The sequence below is a fragment of the Pseudopodoces humilis genome, chromosome 13 (assembly GCF_049639895.1).
Source record: "Pseudopodoces humilis isolate 2021_Gansu_Grassland_sample_001 chromosome 13, ASM4963989v1, whole genome shotgun sequence".
In the NCBI taxonomy this organism is placed as follows: domain Eukaryota; kingdom Metazoa; phylum Chordata; class Aves; order Passeriformes; family Paridae; genus Pseudopodoces; species Pseudopodoces humilis.
The window spans coordinates 17,588,547-17,606,776 of NC_142212.1; the positions used below are offsets into that span (position 1 = coordinate 17,588,547).

An 18,230-nucleotide genomic window follows, 5' to 3' on the forward strand; every position below is an offset into this window, starting at 1 on the left:
CTGAGACCACAGCAGCTCAATTAGGCTGATTTAAACCACTCCCCATCAGTGGGGCTGATTTACGGCCCCTGCCCGGCGCCGCTCCTGCGTCCCGCTGGGCTCGACGCTCCTGTGCCTCCAGCAGCTGCCACCAAGGGAATTGTCTTGTCTTGAATTGTGCTTGTCCCAGCCCTTGTGCCCAGCCAGGCTGTGGCAACGGGCTCCTGGTGGCCCACAAAGCTCCATCCTCACACAGCCAGCCAGGTGGGTGTGTGCAGGGATGCCTGGAGATGATGCAGCAGCAGCAATAGACCTTCCATCCATAAAGCAGGTGATTTTGAAGAGCAGAGATGATGATTTCAGTTGTGGCAGCTTTGCTGAGCCCAGGCTGCCAAAAGGGAGCTTGTCCTTGTCTTTCTTGCTATGCCTCAACACCGAGGACTCAAAATAGTCACATTTGTGTGATTGTAGGGGCTTAAAAGGCTGAAGAGGGAGTTTTCACAAGGATTGTAGTGACAACCTGAAGGAAGGAAGGTTTAGATTAAACACTAAGAAGAAATTCTTCCCTGTGAAGGTGGGGAGGCCCTGGCACAGGGTGCCCAGAGAAGCTGTGGCTGCCCCTGGATCCCTGGAAGTGCTCAAGGCCAGGTTGGATGGGGCTTGGAGCAGCCTGGGATAGTGAGAGGTGTCCCTGCCATGGCAGCAGAGATAGAACAGGATGGTCTTTAGGATCCTTTCCAACCCATTCCGTGATTCCACGATTTTTGTTAGAATATGGAAGTTGATAGGATGCAGTGCCATCACCAAGGACGCAACTGGGGGGTGTTATTGCAGACAGGTCACACAACCCTTGCTGTGCTCTACTCGACCCCATGCTATGGGCAAAGAGATCCGGGGTGGCTCCAACGGCCCTGGGCTGAATTTGCAGAAGTTGAAGCTACTGATGAATAATCTCGTCACGGCACAGCGAACATGACAACCCACAGAGTGATTTTCACAGCCAGCTCCTGCCAGGCTGAAGCGACAAGACCTTTTGACCTCGAAAGAAGACCCTCCCAAAACGCTGCTCGGGCAGGTACCTGCACCCCAACCCCGCAGCTGCTCTAACTGCAAACCAGGGCTGCATCTCAGTCATCTCAGGAGAGAAAAGCACATTATTACCGAAGCAAATTTGAGTGTTGCTGCTCTCAAAGCATCCCATGAGTTGTATTTTCCTTGTTAGCAGCACCTCTAGGACACTGCTGGCAGTGTAAGAGAAACCCAGCGCTGAGGTCCGGGCTGTGACAGATTGCTCGGAGAAACAACGCTGTGATTGAGGACCTGGACTAATCACAGCAATTGATATAAATTACCGTGTCAGCTACACCGATGCAGCAGTCTGCAGGTTCACACCTCATTAAGCTTCCAAGTGCCAAATGAATCAACAGGGTTCAGCAGAACCATTCTTAATTAATTGTTGTAGCAATAGGGGAAAAGTAACGGGAAAAGAGAATCAGAACTCCCGGCGCAGGCGGGCGGGCTTGCACAGGCTGCAACTCTGCTCCGACTCAGCATTTGAGATTAAAGACGCCCACGGATTAATCTCAGCCAGCAAAGAATTGCCAGGGGCTGGTTTTGGACTAGGGTGGAGTGAAAATTCAGGCTGGCGACGTTTTTCCTTGATTTGTGCAGTGTGTTTTGCATGGAGCTCCTCTGTGGCCTGTGAAATCTCCGGGTTTCGATTTCCCACCCCACCCGCAGCGGGCAGAGGCCACTGATGGGCACCTCGCTCTTGGAGCTGACAGAAATTGCAATTCAGCAGCTTATTTTTATGCCAGATGTGTCCATTTTTTCCTGCCTATGTTCCCCAAAGCAAGATGCAAACGTACCAGTGAGGGAAGAGGCCGGGAAAGCTGTGGTCTCACCTCTGGCCCGGCTCCCAGCCTTTCTCCATGGACTCCGCCGTGCCAGGCTGCTGGAAGGACACAAAGTCAAGCCTGGGACAGGAGAGCAGCAGCCACAACATGGAAAAGCAAAGGACTCTCCAGTCATGATGTCCTTGTCCTTGCAGGGGGTTTCCCTCCAGCAGGTGAGAGTTCCCAGAGGTCTGGAACCATCCAGACCTGCGATTCCATCACAGCCTGGAAGTCCTGGAGCTCAGGGAATGCTGAGGAAAGGCCAGCACGGCCTGTGGGCTCATGGCATCTCCTGAGCACAGAGCCAGCCTCTACAGGCACTTCTCGTGGCATCTTTAGGATGGATTCAACTCAGCAGCAGCATCCAGCTCCCCAGAGTGGAGTTACACCAGCACGCCCGTGGAGCGGATCCAGCCGGGACCGCGGCGCGCGCGGCTCGCGCTCTCCAGGGGAGGTTTGGATATCTTCTCCTGCCTTCCCTCACGCACGTTCCGCCAGCTTAAAGCCTCCCTGGAGCTCCCATCTGCTCACCACACAGCTTGTAATTGTGTGTGTAATGCGAGGGGCAGTTCAGCACTCAAACCACATTCCCAGCGTTGCATGTCTCCAGGTATTTGCACTTTCCCCACCGCTGCCACTCATCCAGCCTGTTTTCCCTAATCTATAAAACATCCATCTAATATTGATATCCCAGCAGGGCCCTGACAGCTTGAGCTGCTTCTGCTTTGCTGCAGCGTTCAGGCCCACTTACACCAGATCACCCAGTTTCTCTGCACCATTGATTCACCTGTAATCTCAGTAACTTGCCAGCAAAATGTAAATTGAAGAGAAAAATAGAATATGAACACAGATTTCACCTCTTTCCTGCTTGTGGCTGGGGAGCACCACTGCCTGGCAAGGGAACTTTACTGCTGGAGTCCTAAGGGATGTGAGGGGCCAGGAGTGTAAGGGAGGTGCCCACGGACACTCAAGAAAACAGAGCAATGAGTCAAAATTACCCCTCCTCGCCCCTCATTGTGCCTGGGGTGGGATCCAGTGGAAATACCCAGCCAAATTCAAGGAACTCGGGGCTGTTTGAAGCAGCATTAACAGCCAGGAAAAGCTGATACTGCAGCTCCAGGCCTTTCTGCAGGGCCTGGTTGGGTCGGAGCCCATGGGGAAGGAGGATGTGGGTCCCTGAGCAGCCACACGCTCAGGGCTGGGCATTCCCAGCACGAAGCCTCCTGCATTCCCACAGACACGTGCACCAGGGTCTGCTTCACATTATCAATGAAAACATCTTCCCATGACTTGCCAAAATCCAGCAGATTCTCTTAATAGACTGGTCTGTGACTTTCCTTGCATTGAATCACTTCTCCTACTGAGGTAATACATCACTATTTTCTTTAATTTCTCCTTTCCCTGTATAAATCTCTACTTAATTAACAAAGCAAAAGATTCTTTAAGAAAAACATATCTAAACCATATTTCTAACCCTCAGAATTACTGCTCTAGCAACCAGCAGTATTAAAAAAAATATATTAATTGCAGTTTGAGAAAGAGGTTTTGATAAAGTTGGGTCCAGAAATATTATAAATATTTATATTATAAATATTTTGGTTTTTTACACTTATTACTGTAAATCAGTGCGATAACTTTTCTGCCCTTGTTTTATTTTAAGGGATTTAAGGTGCAAATTGGAGGATTAGCAATCCAAACAGAATAGCAGGAATACAAACACTCTTCCAAGCTCATGTGTAGAAGCCAACTTCCAAAGAGTCTCTGTTCTCAAGCGAGGAGCCCAACTCGGGAAGGCAGGTTCTTGTGTGGAAAGTCTCTTCACACCTTAATTACAGCTCCTGCCAACCACTTCAGCTCTGGAGTGGGATGTTTTCTCTGGTGAGAGGATACCATTAGAGCAAGGAGCAGCATCCAGGGAAATCACCTCGCAGGGGAACTCCTCAGGCTTCTGTTTTTAGCCACTTAGAAAAGCAAATTGATTAACACACACACACACACACACACACACACACACACACACACACACACTCCCTTCCCCACCTCTACTGGCTCTGCACTGACACCCAACAGCTTTGCAGTTCATAATTAAAGTGGAATTTAGGGTCATTAAGAGCAGGGTATTAAGGTTCCACGAGCTGTTTCAGCTCTCAGAATCCTGGAATATCCTGAGTTGGAAGGGACCTGTACAGATCATCCAAACCCAGCAGCTGGCCCTGCACAGGACACCCCAAGAGTCCCAGCCCGTGCCTGAGAGCACTGGCCAAACCTGCTGTGTAATAGACTCAGGAAAGGCACATCACTGCAATTATTCATAGCCCAAACCTTCAGGATTTCAGAGCATCATCGAGTTAGCACCAGGTATCTTCTTGGAACAGAGACTTGTCCCAGTTTTTAGGCAGTGCTATTCCCCCTACTCCACACCCTCCACTACCGAGACCGATGGGGTTTGCTGTCAGACATCCGAAGGTAAAAGGCAACTTTCCACCGGTGCCCCATGCCAAATCCTTGTCTAATCCTTCACACCATGGATAAAGGACTGGAGCAGTGCCAGGCACCTCGGTTCAGTTCACAGCTGTAGTGACACCTCTTTGATGCTGGGATCCTCTCACAGCATCACCTGGACACACAATTGCACAGATTGTGTGTAACTCCTCACAGCACTGCCCCACCATGCAGAAGCCCACAGAAAAGTGCTAAGGCAGTTTAAAACACCACAGGACACACACCATGACTTTTACTCCGGTAGTGCTCCCCCATCCAGGTGTGTTATTCCCAGGATGTTACAGCCCCTGTGTGCTGTTTGTTAGAAGGCACACAGCAGGTTCTGGGCAGTTTTTATCCCTCAGATATTTTCCAGTTGGACTAACAGACTGATTTGCTGAGTTACTTGCTGGCAGCAGCAGGAGCACATTACCCTATTGCCACCCTGATCCATCAGCGATCCGGGAGCGTGACAGGGAGAAGCAGCTGGGCAGGAATAGAGCTCCTTGTCCAGGACAGCCACTGCTGACAGCCCATCCCATGTTCTCCTGGTGCTCCCACAGTCCTGAGCAACTTCTTCCAAAATGCACAGCACAAAGCAGCTTGCTTTTTTGTAAAGCCATCACCCAGAACCCAAATTCACAGCTCGGATGCTCTGACCTTGTCTGCTGCACTCCTACCTTCAGATTTTAAAATTAATCATCTAATTCCAGGTAAGGGCTTTAAAATTCGGCCGAATGGGGCATGAATCTTGCTGGGTGGGAAATGCAGGTCTCTGCAGTGAGATGGATGGAGCCCTGCTACGCTCCCCGTCTTGTTTCAAGGCTTCAGTAGCAAGTACCTGCACTAATTCGAGATGGGAAGACTCGCTGTTGGGTAATTAAGCACGTGGGGAGCTCAGGAGAGCCGCCTGCCAGCACCTGGCAGTGGGATTCCCCTTCCAGAGGCACCTGCACTAAATGGTAATTCCTTCCCTCCATTTCCCACTTCACTCCCGACGCTTCTCCGGCAGCTCGGAGGAACAGATGGAGCAATCACCCTCCTCCTCTCCCCAGCACGGACCCCTGCTGCTACCCAGCGCCTCCTGCACTTGTAATACACATAATTAGGCAAATCAATGGACAATGCAGCATATTAGAGGAGGTGGAGTTACATCAAGGCAAAACACGGATCCCTCTTTATTTGCTGCAGGAAATGGGACTTTTCTACATAATTGCCAAGAATTGCGGGCAGGAGATGAAATGTAATCACAGCCCTGGCAGGTAGGGTGCAGCCAGCAGGTCACTTACCTGGATTGTTTGGAGCATAGCTGAGGGCAACTCGGTCTCATCTTGATATTCTGTTGATTTATGCTTTAAATATCTCATTACCATTTGTGAGCTACGCTCCCAAATCTCTCACACATCCATAATTGGAGAGAGGGATGTTTGCAGCCATTCAGCCCACCGCTGAGTGCAGAAAGCACAAACTGAAGGTTGCAGAAGGCAAGCAGCAGCCATCCCTGTAAAAGCTGCCCTCCCTGGGATGCCAAGGGCTGCAGGGCCAGGCACACACAGCTGCTGGCTCCTGACTGAAGTGGCTGCTGAGCCCTCTCCTCCTGTCGCTCCCCAGGCACAGCTTTGTTTAAGGTCAGCGCCGGCTCGGTGCTCCCTGCTCGGCAGCTCCCACCCCGTGGAAAGCAGGACATGGTGAGGTCTCGCTGTGTCCCAGTGGCAGAATGAGAAAATAAAAAATAATAAAAAATAAAATATATTGACAGAAAGAGTGGCTGTGCTGTGGATGAGCATCCTGTGAGCGGTGATGGGACCTGGTGGAGCAGGATAACCTCAGGAAGGGGGTTCTGTGAGGAGAAGAGGGGTACAAGCCAAATCAGTGATGAGTGAGAGAGGCTTTTCCACTGCTGGGCTCTTGAAGGAAGGTGATCTCCTGCCAGGAGGGAACGTCAGGGATCTGTTTCCAGGTCTTGCACACAGCCAGTGGGTTTTATCCTGGGCTATGGACTCAAAGTCAGCCGTGCCCCATGACTGCCTGAGGAAAGGACCTGATCCAGAAGAGCCACCAGAGTCTTGTTCAGGTGGTGCTGAGGCCTCACAGCTGCCCTGGACAGAGGGCTCAGAGGTGTTCCATGGAGGTACTGATACACAGGGAGCAGAGGCCAAGCCTCCAGACACATTGCATTTTCTGAGAGGTTTCTGGGATCTAATTTTGGCCTGCTTTGTCAAATTTCCAGGGATTTAGAGGAGCAGTGACTGCAGCTGGTGTGGGTGAACGCCACAGCTGCCAAGGCACTGGTGGCCTTGAGTCACTTGGATACTGATACACAGAAAGGTATTTAAGAATACACCAGAAATTGCAGATTTTAGCTTCTCGCCCTTGCTCTGCAGAAATCAGTAGCAGACAGAGAAATCTCCACTATCAGATGTGGGTTTTACTCCTTTTTAATCTATTTCTGTGCTCTCCTTCCAGTCTGGACCTTCCTGAGTTAGGCCTGGTACCTTTGTGAAACCTGAGAAAATTATTTCCAAAGTCACTCAGCAGAGTGACATTAAAGAGAGGGACAGACCACAGTAACACCATCACCTTGCTGCTTTTTAGACCTGAAACTTTTTGTCCTTTTCCATGCTTATCCCTTCTCCCACGGGAATGAGATGCTCTGGGGTCAGAGCTGTCCTTCACGGAGCTCTGCCAACATCTCAGTCCTCACCTAAGGGACACAAATCTTGTTTTCGTCTCCAAGCATCCTCACAGTGCCACCAACTGTGCTAAGTTGCTGCTGTATGGTGGCTTATGATATGAGAAAACATTTAAAGAAATGCAAACCAGCATTACCAAGAGCATTTTGGATATCTGAGTCAGGTCACAAATTCAGCATTTGTCAAAGCAGGACTGTTACTTCTCCAAAACATAAAGATATAAAAATAGCCTGATTTATGGGTACCACAATACTACAAACGCAGAGTTGTGTCAGTGCAAAATCATGTCTCACATGTGCCCAAGTACCATGACAAAGGGGAGGAACAGGTCCTCAACAGGCTCAGGAAACACTTGGGTGACTCAGACAACCGGCAGCGTTTGTTTGCTGTGAAGGTATAAATATCACCCACTGCTGAAATGCCTGGGAAGGGTCTGCAAGCTTCCTTGGACACTTCCCTGGTGCTCCCCATGCTCCCTGCAGCTCCCCCCGGCCTGGGGGACCCTCTCTGCTCCCACCCAAGCGCCACCACAGCGGCTCCACATTCATTTTCTTCTCCCAGCTTATCTCCCCCCGGCTTTGGAGTGCATTCTTCCTTATCTTGGAGACAAATGGCCTCCACGGAGAGCTCTAAACAGCAGAGCAATTTATCTGCCTGACATGTGTTTCCCTGTTTGTTTTCTGCAGCCTTGAGCCATCGGCTGGGCTGTGACAACACTCAGCTGTGGCACTGGTGGAGGGTCACCCGGCCCCTTCACTCGGGGCTGAGAATCAATGCCTTTGCCGTATTTATCATTTATTGCAGTAAATCGAGACTAATCGATGCTTTCTTGTTTTGACGTGCAGCAAAGCCTTTACAAGCTTTTCACAAATCTGTTTGGAATTAAGAAAAGCCAGGGGAAAAAAAAAAAAAAAAAGATGTTTAATCAATTCAGCTTTAATTTTTTGATTTGGGGAAAGAGGAAAATGTGGCGCTGTTCCCATGAGAAAAAGGAATAAAAATCAAAATGCGCTTCTGATGCTTTCCAGTATTTCACTTGTTGCTTTTAACTCCTTAGTTTTAAAGTACTACATGAACAAGCACGTCCCTAAGACATCTCCATCCTTTTCCAGCCAATTCCTGGATGCAAAGACCTCCCTCCCTCCCCTCTAATAAATGTGACTTCTTAGGAGTTTCTTTTTTTGTGTTTGAAGGGTTGTTGTGGTTTTTTGTTTTGTTTTCTCAAGTGTTGATATTTCATGACCGCAGCAAGCCTCAATTTTGGCTAAAGGGTATTGAAGTTCTGTTTTTCTTTTAGAAGTGTCTCTGTGCATTCTTTCTGGAGAAGCAAGGCTTCCTTTTCACACAGACTGGGCTCATCCTGAGCACTCCACGTGTGCTGGGTAGTTCGGCCTCAGGTGAAATTCCAATCACCCCACATGCAAAAACTTCACACCGCTCCCCTACAGAGGTCACATCAAATTGCCATCAATCAACCCACAACAATCAGCATCCCTTATCAGCTCCACAATCAGAAAACACAGAATTTTACACAGCTTTCTCCAGCCCCTGGGCAGCTGCAGGAGTTCCTGAGTTCACCCCTGGAATGTGGGGAGAGCAGGACCATTGCTCTTTTCTCCTAAAGTGCATTTCCCCTGCTCTCTCAGACTTTGGCAGCTCCAGTGTGGATTTTATTGCTGGCATTTAGAAGAAAAAGTGCTCCCTGCCACACAGGATGGGAAAGGTTTCTCCCCCAGGGAACAGAACACAGAGACTGATTAAGCAACCAGCAGGTATTTAAGAACATAAAAAATATTGGCAGGTGAGAGCTGCAGCTCTCACTGAGCAGGAGCTGGTACAGGAACAGAGCTCACCTGCTGATTTCCAGCAGGGAACAGCACTGGTGAAGAGTAAGTCCTTTAGCTTAGGAATTTTATACCCTTTTAAATAGAAAAAAGGTTGAGAAGTAATCAAAACTTGCTTCTCCAGAGGAGTGAATCAGATGCTCTTGTTGGCTCTGTGCTCCTGCTGAGCCAAACGTGGTGGCCCACGTTCCATCTTCCCAAATCCCTCTGCAGATATCAGCTGAAAAAACCACAGATGAGTGAGAGCAGGCACCTGATTTCAATAAGAAAAACTGGCTAACAAACTGTATTAACCTGACTGGATTATTTGAATATCTTAAAGGCAAAAAAAGGATAAATGTGTTGGCCAAAGCTGTGAGCCAGTCTAACAAAACCAGGACTACCCAGGCCAGGATTGCTCTCAGTTCTGTTCCAGGATCCACAAATGTGTTGTTCCATCACTCTGGTTAATACTACTGTGGTGGAACTGAGAGCATCTGCAGAAAAACATTAAATAATTGGGATTTCTGTTCTTTAAACAGCAACAGAAGTGTCCACACGTAGAAACACTTAAAAAACAGCACAAAAGAATGAGTATGTGACAAAACTGCTGAAAGAACTTATGGAAGAACTGCAGAAATATAATCTTCTATCTCTTAGACATAAAAGACACAACCATTGGATCTTGTATTGATGGCATAGGAATTTCCTTTATTTTATACAAAAAGCAAAGAATTTATATAATTTCAAATAATTTGTCATCACTATTTAAACCTTTAAACTTTTAACCATTATTTGAAGTGATTTGCTATGAAGCATTTTAAAATAACAGTACAATGTCATAAACAAGTTTATACAAACATAATGAGGATATTTTTCAAGTAAATCCCAACAGCTAAAGAAAATTAAAATGAGTCATTTCAGTTGTATTTGATTAGGACATCATTCTACCACTGAATAAGCTTAATGAAAACTGTTTCTACGAGTTTATTGAAATTATACATTCTCACATAAAAAATGAGACTGCTGAATTGGAGAAAAATAAAAATTAACTTTGAAAGTACCACACAGTCCTATCAATTCTTTTCAAAGCAGTCTTGTCCTCCAGCAAAAAAGAAAAATATCTTTGTGCAGCACAGGACAGCCTTGGGACAGCTCATTATAGAACAAGCTGTGAGCTTGTGGGTCACACTGTGCTCCTGCACGGTCCTTTAGTCTTCATCTTCATTTGTGCTGCAGAGAAAAAGCAACGGGTTTGGCTTGGGAGACACCTCCAAGAAATTTCCCTTCCCAGCAGCATCTTCTGAAAATCTGTCAGGCTCGGGTACAGGGTTTTCTTCTTGTTCCTGTGAAATGCAGCCTGCAGTAGCCAATCCTTCAGGCTGCTCTGAAAGTCTCATTGCAGAGTGGATTTGCATTTCTAATTCTTCTACCAGTTTTCCAGGAGGAGTCGTAGATTGGAAGGAAACCTTTGATTTTCCATCACTGACCTCCATCGCCGAAGTGTTTGTGCCCTGCCTTAATCCATTACAGTCAATAAGTGGAGCTGTCCTCTCATCCTGGAGCGTGCCTTGGAAAGAATTTATTTCCCCATCTTCGCTGGTCGAGGACTCCTGCTCATCTGAATCAGAGCCTTCTGTCTCAGATGATGAAGTGCTGCTGGATTCTTCAGAGTCACTTGTCTCCGACTCGGAGCAAAGCAGCTGTTGCTTGGAAACTGTGCCAGCAGCTTTTAACGCCTTCTCTTCCTCCTGTACCAGCACTGCTGCTGCTTCCAGCTCTTCCAGCTCCAGCCCCAAGTGGGACTTGCTGAGCGTGGCTTTCTGCAAGGACTCACAGAGTGCAGCCAACTTTTTTGACCTTTAACAAAGAACAAGATATGTTACTGAACCTGACAAACAGAACTTTCCCATTTGATAATGGGAACACAAATCTTAAACATTTCTTCCATTTGCTTGGTATGCAAACAACTTTCTTCTTCGACCCTGACTGTAAAAGTGGATGTTACAGGAGGAAAAAAAATCAAAAGGTTTTGTAATTACAGCGATTTAGGGTAACTTTTCCCACAAGGTTAGACAATATCCCACTGAAAGGCTTTGAGGATACCTTCCCGAAAGACCCTGCTGCTGGATGCTTCAGCAGTGCACACTAAGGGAGAAGAGATTTCACAACAAACCTTTTCAGGTTTGCAATCTTTAGCAGCACACTCTGAAGCACAGGGATGGCTGGCTGAACTTTATGAGCAGAAAGAATCATTTTGGTTTCCTACCCTCCTAGATACATCTGTGAAATGCATATGAAACAAGAGAATAGGGCTGATTCGTGATCCATGCTCCTCCTCTCCCACCCAGCCTGGTGCACCCACCATCACAGGAGATGTTCAATAACTCTGGCTGCACTTCACCCTTCACTTGGAATTCAGCTGAAATATAATTCAGCAGGAGTAACAGGACCATTTAGATAAATGCCCCTAATAAAGCAGACACACCACATTGGCTTCAAACCTCTGGTCCAGCCCCATCCATTTCCTCGAGTGTTGGAAGCCAGCACGTGCTTTACCAGAAAAGGGCACCATGAATTTATAAACAGAGACTAAAAAGTAAGAGAGTGTCTTGAAATGGAGAGGGGCGTGAGGGCAGAGGGGAAAATGGGTATAAAAACCCAAACATACATCCTGTTTCTTGTTGTGGAGTTTTGCCTCAGACTATCAATCAGCCTTTCACCACTTCCTGCAGCAGCAGGTCTGCAATAAATCCTGCACTAACTGACTGGGTTTCATTTCCTCTGCCAGGGCTGTGAACCTGCAAGGCACAACACACTGACACTGGAGCAAGGAGCTGGGGATGTAATACACGGCTCCTGTGAGGCAGAAGTTAAAGTGCTTGGTCTCTCACTTGAATGATTTTAAAGATCTTTATATTCTGTTTCCCAGGGGGCATAATTACTCAGTATAACATAGATGCTTCCACTTTTTCCTTTGCTCCTAAAGGAATTGTATTTTTAAGTGGGGGAAGGGAAATTCAGTGCAGCTTCTTACACATATTACAGACATTTAAATGCTTTAAAAACTTTGACTAAAACACACTAGGCTTCCTTAATTCAATCCACAGAAAAGGAAACTGAGAAATAACTTTCCCAGAAGTAGTGCAACAGAAAACAATTTATATTTCTAGAATTTTAAAACTTAAAGCTAAGAATTAAATGCAGCATGATCCTTCCAGCTTCTGATAAAAAAATGGGTACCAAATTTTATAAACATGTTAAAATAATGTTTTCTTTCTGGCAATTTATTTCCATATTTTGTCAAGGACTTGCATTTTTCTTAAAAGTTATGGGGGATTTCAGAAATTGCCAACTTAATTGGGAACAAAGCAAGCATTCTCCCTGCTCCATCAGTAAAGAGAAAGGAAAAGAAGCCAAGTGATACATTGAGAGGTTCATGGAGCCTTGCAGGTAGGTGGGAACAGAACAAGTGGCTGCAGGGAAATCTGCTCCCTGAGCACACTGGGGAGAAGCTGATTTATACCCCGAGTCACAAGAGTTTATATCCCTTTCAGAAACCATTTTACTCTGCTTTTCAAACAGCCTCTTTCCTTCTAACTCTGTGCACGTGCCCCCTTCCCCCGCGAGAGCTGCTCAGAACACGAAGGTTCAATTCCTTTTGCTCTCCCGTTCCCTGACTGAGCACAGCCACAGGAGCTCCAGAGGCTGCCTGTGCCCTGCCACAGAACCCTGCTCTGGCCCATTTGATGTGCTTCCCTTCAATTTCACTGACACCACCAGCAGCTCACCACACACCCTCTGGCACAACAATTTCCCCCTGTTCCTACTGCCTGTCTCACCCCCCTGTTTTACTGCTGCCACTAGGACAGAAAAGCAATTTTCTAAGTCCTTTTTCTCCTCACATTGCCATCGTGCCTGTCAATTTGTTTCCTAATTCTATATGCATATTTTTTTCCTTTTTTCTATTTTTTCTACCTTCTCCTGTCTATTTTCCCTGCTCCAGACTCTCAGTCCTCAAAACCCTCTCCCCCCTCCTTCATTATTCTCTTATAATGCATTTTATATCTTAAGATACAGAAACACATCACAGAACTGCATCAAGTGTTAAGGAGATGTATGACCTAATGTGCTTTTTTGGCATTAATTCTTTGCTGTGTCCAGGCTACCTAATGCCAAATGTTAAGGAAGAAAATACACAGTGATAAACTGGTTCAACTCACACATTATGCTACTCAATTCAAAGTGGTCCTGCTGACAGATTCAAGAATGATTTCCCTAAACCAATTAAGTTGTTTTATCTCTTGGCCATGTCAGATATTTGATGTCCCTGCTCATTGCAGGGGGGTTGGACTAGATGGCCTTTAAAGGCCCTTTCCAACCCCAAATATTCTGACTACAAAAAAGTCTCATTTCAGTTTTCTCAGTGGGTCAAATGCTTCTTCCTGACTTTCACTCTGCTCATCCAGTCTCTAGCAGAATCTAAAGAGCTCCACTTTTCAACATGAGACGAACTCAAAACTGTCACCTCTTGACAATTTTACACATAAACCCAAAAAACTCCACTCTCCAGCTCTGCAATTTTGTATTTAAAAAAAAATAACAAAGAACACTCAAAGAACAGGGTTGTTTCTTTTCTGGCCCTGTGCAAGGGACTAAGAGAATTACAATTAGCCATCACTTCATCTCCTTTAAGGCAATTATCTAATTTGAAGTTTCAGGAGTGCATTTCACATCAGCCTTAAGAAAAGGTGGCAGCACTCCCTGGACAAAAAACAAGGCAGACAGCCTAAAAATCAGCATGGAAATGCTTTCAAGGGAGACTGTGGGTCACTGAACTGATGGTTTCCCAAGGTGAAAGATAAGCAACAATGCAGGAAACCAAGAATGAGACACCAGAAATGAGATCAATTTGTATGAGAGACCTGCAGTAAACAGGCCCTGCTGTTTCCAAAATCTTTCGAGTAGTGTTTGAGAGATTAGACAGCAAATACTTTAATTTTTCAAGTATGATTAATGGAATCCATGATTACTTTAAGACATGCTCATTCAGTATGCACATTTGTGGTAATGATATCTTATTATTATGGTAATAGTGTTCTTACATAAACATGCATAATAGGTTTTAAAGGTGCTACACATGATAATTATTAGTTATCACGATGTCAGTTGCTTAAGGAAAATGTTTAATTACAGGTTAAACTGATCAGATGCATGTTTTGTTTAATGCATAGCTCTGAGGAACAGATAAGAGAAGCATCTCGGGGCTTGTCCATGTAGCCTGGAATTAAAATTCCAAGACAGAACTACAGTAATCCTTGTCTGGGCACAGGAGAGTTTCTTCAGGTGCTAGAAGAAGAAAAAAAATCTTGTTCTACAGATCTTAGATTATAAAGAAGTGAAACTGGGCTGAAAAGAACAAAGAATCAAAGGAGATTTAGCAAATAAAGGGAGATGGATAGAACTCAGAGAAGAATAAAAAGAGGATTATGGCAACGGGAAAGGGAAATCATTAGAGGTTTACAGCAAAGGCCACCTGTGGCAGCATGAAGAGGAGAGATTGATGGGACTGACTGCAGGACTGGGACACAAGCGACAATCAGGGTGGGAGCAGAGCAGGACACGATTCCAAGTAATGCCGAACTCCTCCAAGCTCCAGTTCTGCTTCCTGCTCCAGGCAGGGCACATCAAGCTGCTCCTGTCCCAGCACAGCAGGGAAGGAACCAAGCACAGGACCCTGAGTATCACAAACACTGACAGCAGCTCTGCTGGCCAGCCAGGTGTTTGAATGGGACCTAACTGATCTCAGAATTAACTAAAGATTACATTGCTCACATGTGGTTAGGGCCCACTCAGTGTTCCAGTGGGAATCAGTTCTCCATGCTGGCTGGACTCTGCTCCACAGGGCTGACAAGCCCTGTTTAAGAGTGTGAAGCACTTTGCATTAATATCTTGAAGCCTTGCAGGCAAGGGAAGCAGTCTCAGAGGCGGCGGAGACGCCAAGCGCAGCCGTGCCTCTGGAACGGCTCAGGTACGAAGGCGGGGCTGTGCCCCTGCCAGCAGCCCTGCAGCTCCTCGGGATGCATTCAAACACAAACCAGCAGCGTGCTGTGCCACTCAGCAGGGCTGACACATACAGAAAGAGCGGTTATTTAACTTATCTCCACTCAGCAGGAGCTCTGGACACACAGAATCTATCTCATAGTAAAGCTGCTGCATTAAGCAAAAGGCTTCCTCTGTCTGCTGCATCACAGGAGCCTTAATTTTGTATCTTTAACATACAAGAAATTACCAAGTTTAAAGAGAAAGCATCAGGCTAAATTTACACTACCTTTCTCCACAAGACCCTGCAAAACTCAGACTTAGGAGAGAAAGTTTCACAGACAGCCTCTTTCTTTGATAAATCAGATAAGATAAGAAGTGATACAACCAGACCAGTATTCCCACTTTAAATGTGTTCCAAATTACATACCTGGCAGCACTGCTTACAATTTCCCACAATTATTCATTTAGCCAGAGGCACTGCAAGTATTAAGACAATTCTAGAGTTAATATTATCTCAGCCATCACCAGATATTATCCCGGAGTCTCAGCAGTTCAGATACAGAGAGTGTGCAAATTTACTATCTGCGAGACATTGAAATGTCAGTTAAACTACACAGAATAATGAAATTTTCTGCCTTGCCAGCAGGACTGGCTGAGGACAGGCTGCAATAGGAAAAGCAGTGGTGCTTCTGCAGGGTCTGGCACTAGTGAACAAAACCTGCAAAGGGACAGGCTCTCCACACCCTTCAGATGGTGTCATTTCCCTTCTGCCCACGGTGGCTCTTGATGGATTTCACCCATCACCTTCTTCCAGCCCAAGCCTTATCTGCCCAGACATCAGGGGTATGGAAGAGACATTGTTCAATGTCCAGTCTCCAGATAATGCCAAATGAACTTCCCACAGGAACTCTGTCGCAATCCTGATGGAAATTAATATCCCTATAGCACAAGTCTATAGCCCAAGTTCTCTCTAAACAGAAGGACCAACAAGTTACAGCCAAACACAAAAGCAGAAGAAAGTGAACTCATACAAGAATGACACAGCTGGCAAAGCATCCAAATAGTCCATCAAGAAGGAAATAAATTGTTCTTTGCTCTAAAATTTGGATGCAGCTTGTATCTAGTCCTGATCAGCTATTGGGGCAACCAAACTGGTGATCTTTGGGGACAGCTTAAAGCTGAATACTGAGATCACCCTGGTCACTGATCAGAATATTCTGAGAGCCAGGGATGGAGGATAAAGCAGAGGAAAGGCACATTCTCAATTGGCTGAACAGAACTTAAACTTCAGGGGTTTAGTCCAAAAGTAGCACAATTCCTTCAGGAAGGCAACTAACAATGAGAAACATCCCTGCACACCTGATAAACACTTTCAGGCAGCTTGAAAGAAAGAAAAAAAGAATTGAATTCTTATGATACAGAATTGACAGACAATTTGATTTTAATAAAATATTCAAGACATGAAAGAGTCTAGGTTTGATCAGCCCTGACTGGTAAGACACAGGAGCAATAACGATGATGGCGTTGAATACTAAAGCAGAATTCATTAATGCAGAAACAGCTCCAGTCAACAGGCACAAAATTGCATAAATGGTCCAACCATGGGGTTAGATCACAAAACCCCTCCACTTCAGGAAAAGAATCCTTATAAATGGACATTTAGGTGCAATAATAAGAAACTCATCACACTAAAGGCACCATCCATTTGCCCAAACCACTCTTTAAAAAGTCATGGGTTACAAAAGAATTTGAGCCTCAGAATCTGCCTGGAGACAAGAGAGTAAGGCTCAATTACATGTTTTAGAGTGTGTTTTATAGCATCTCACATATTTCACCATTTATTATTTCACTTTCAAGGTTATTTATAATGAGTGCTTCAATTATACACTAGTCAGTGACCTTCAATCATAGTGAAAATACCTTTGAAAAAGTTCAGGATCAGGGAACAAAAATACTCCAAAGGAAGTTCTGAAGGAAATTCAGAGTAGAAAGTAATCTTGGGAAGTGTTAATAGTGCCAGCCACTTTGCCTGTCATGCACACTGCTCTATTACAGACCATGACAACAACTAACTTTAGACTGTTTTTATTGCTAAAATAGCTTACTAGACACTTTTACCCCAATTCCCCACAAGTTTGGGCAATCTGTGCATGGATTTTATTTCATCCAGATCTGGGAACATAACTATTCCTTTCAGGCCAAAACTTAAATCATAATAGTACCATGAAGTTTAAGGCAGGAACTGAAAAATACACACAGCACCTGAACCCTTTCATGGCAGCAAAAGGTTCTCACTGAGAAGAGCACAGAAAATATTTTATAATAATCAGAAAGATGATTAAGTAACACCTACTAAACTTCTTCCTAGCCTTTATTATTAGCTGGTTAGCTCATCATACCCTACCTGGCTTAGGAGATCTGAATAAATCACAGAAGAGGTCTTAGAATTAACAGAGATAAAAACAAACAGCACCATCCAACAGTTTCATGTGCTCAGTTTATTATACACTTTTATAGTAGGAGGGAGAAGCCATAAATAACTCCATTAAAATCTCATTAGCTCTGATCAATGAGTACAGAAGACAATGGAAGAATGTTAGGAAAGGAAAAACAGGACCATTTTTTTCAGGACTTAGGTAAAAATTGACCTAAACTTGAACTAATCTTCTCCCTTATCTGCAACAAAAGACAGATGAGTGTAAACACAACAGCAGAAACACAACATTTGTTCACAGGAATTAGTCCTGGATTAATCACCGTTTTCACAGGAAAGAAACAAACACATCAAAGACTACTTAATTTATAAACTTTGAGTCAGTACTCAAAAAAAGAAGTGCTCGGTCTGTCCAAGAGCTTTTATGCAACTCCAGGTAGAAATCCATGCTTTCTGTCTCTCAAGATGACTCTGATTTTTAGCCTAAATAACCTGGCTTTACACAGTTACACTGTCCATGCCCTTAGTGACCGTTAATCATTTCCTTTCTAACAACTCCTGGAAACAGCAGGCGACTTCATCAAATTTAAGAGAAATTAGGATTGAAAGATCTTTGAATTTCTACATATTTCATGAAAATAAGCAGATGATGAATAATGAGTCTCCTGGGACAGGGCTGGCAGGACACAGCTATTGTGTCCTGGTAGGAGGCCAGGGCAGGCACCGACCTGCCAGCTGATCCATGCTAATTCAGCTGTGGATTCGCCTTGGTGGAGGTGTCAAAGGATGTGGGGAAGGGATAAGAGCACGAGGCTTGGTTTGGGAAGTTTATAAAGTCTTTTTTTCTCCTTTCCTCATAGAGAGCAGGCAAAGCAGAGAC

General features: G+C 45.4%; 1 protein-coding gene across 3 annotated transcripts in view; it reads right to left on the reverse strand.

Moving 5' to 3' along the window:
• Window positions 1-9,549: 9,549 nt before the first annotated feature.
• Window positions 9,550-18,230, reverse strand: part of SHQ1 (SHQ1, H/ACA ribonucleoprotein assembly factor) — a 38,563-nt gene continuing 29,882 nt past the window's right edge. For all 3 annotated transcript variants that reach the window (XM_005521976.3, XM_088061836.1, XM_088061837.1), the window contains exon 12: window positions 9,550-10,731. In XM_005521976.3, coding sequence (XP_005522033.1) covers window positions 10,083-10,731 — 649 coding nt within the window. In that variant the 3' untranslated portion in view covers window positions 9,550-10,082. The remainder of the gene's footprint in view (window positions 10,732-18,230) is intronic.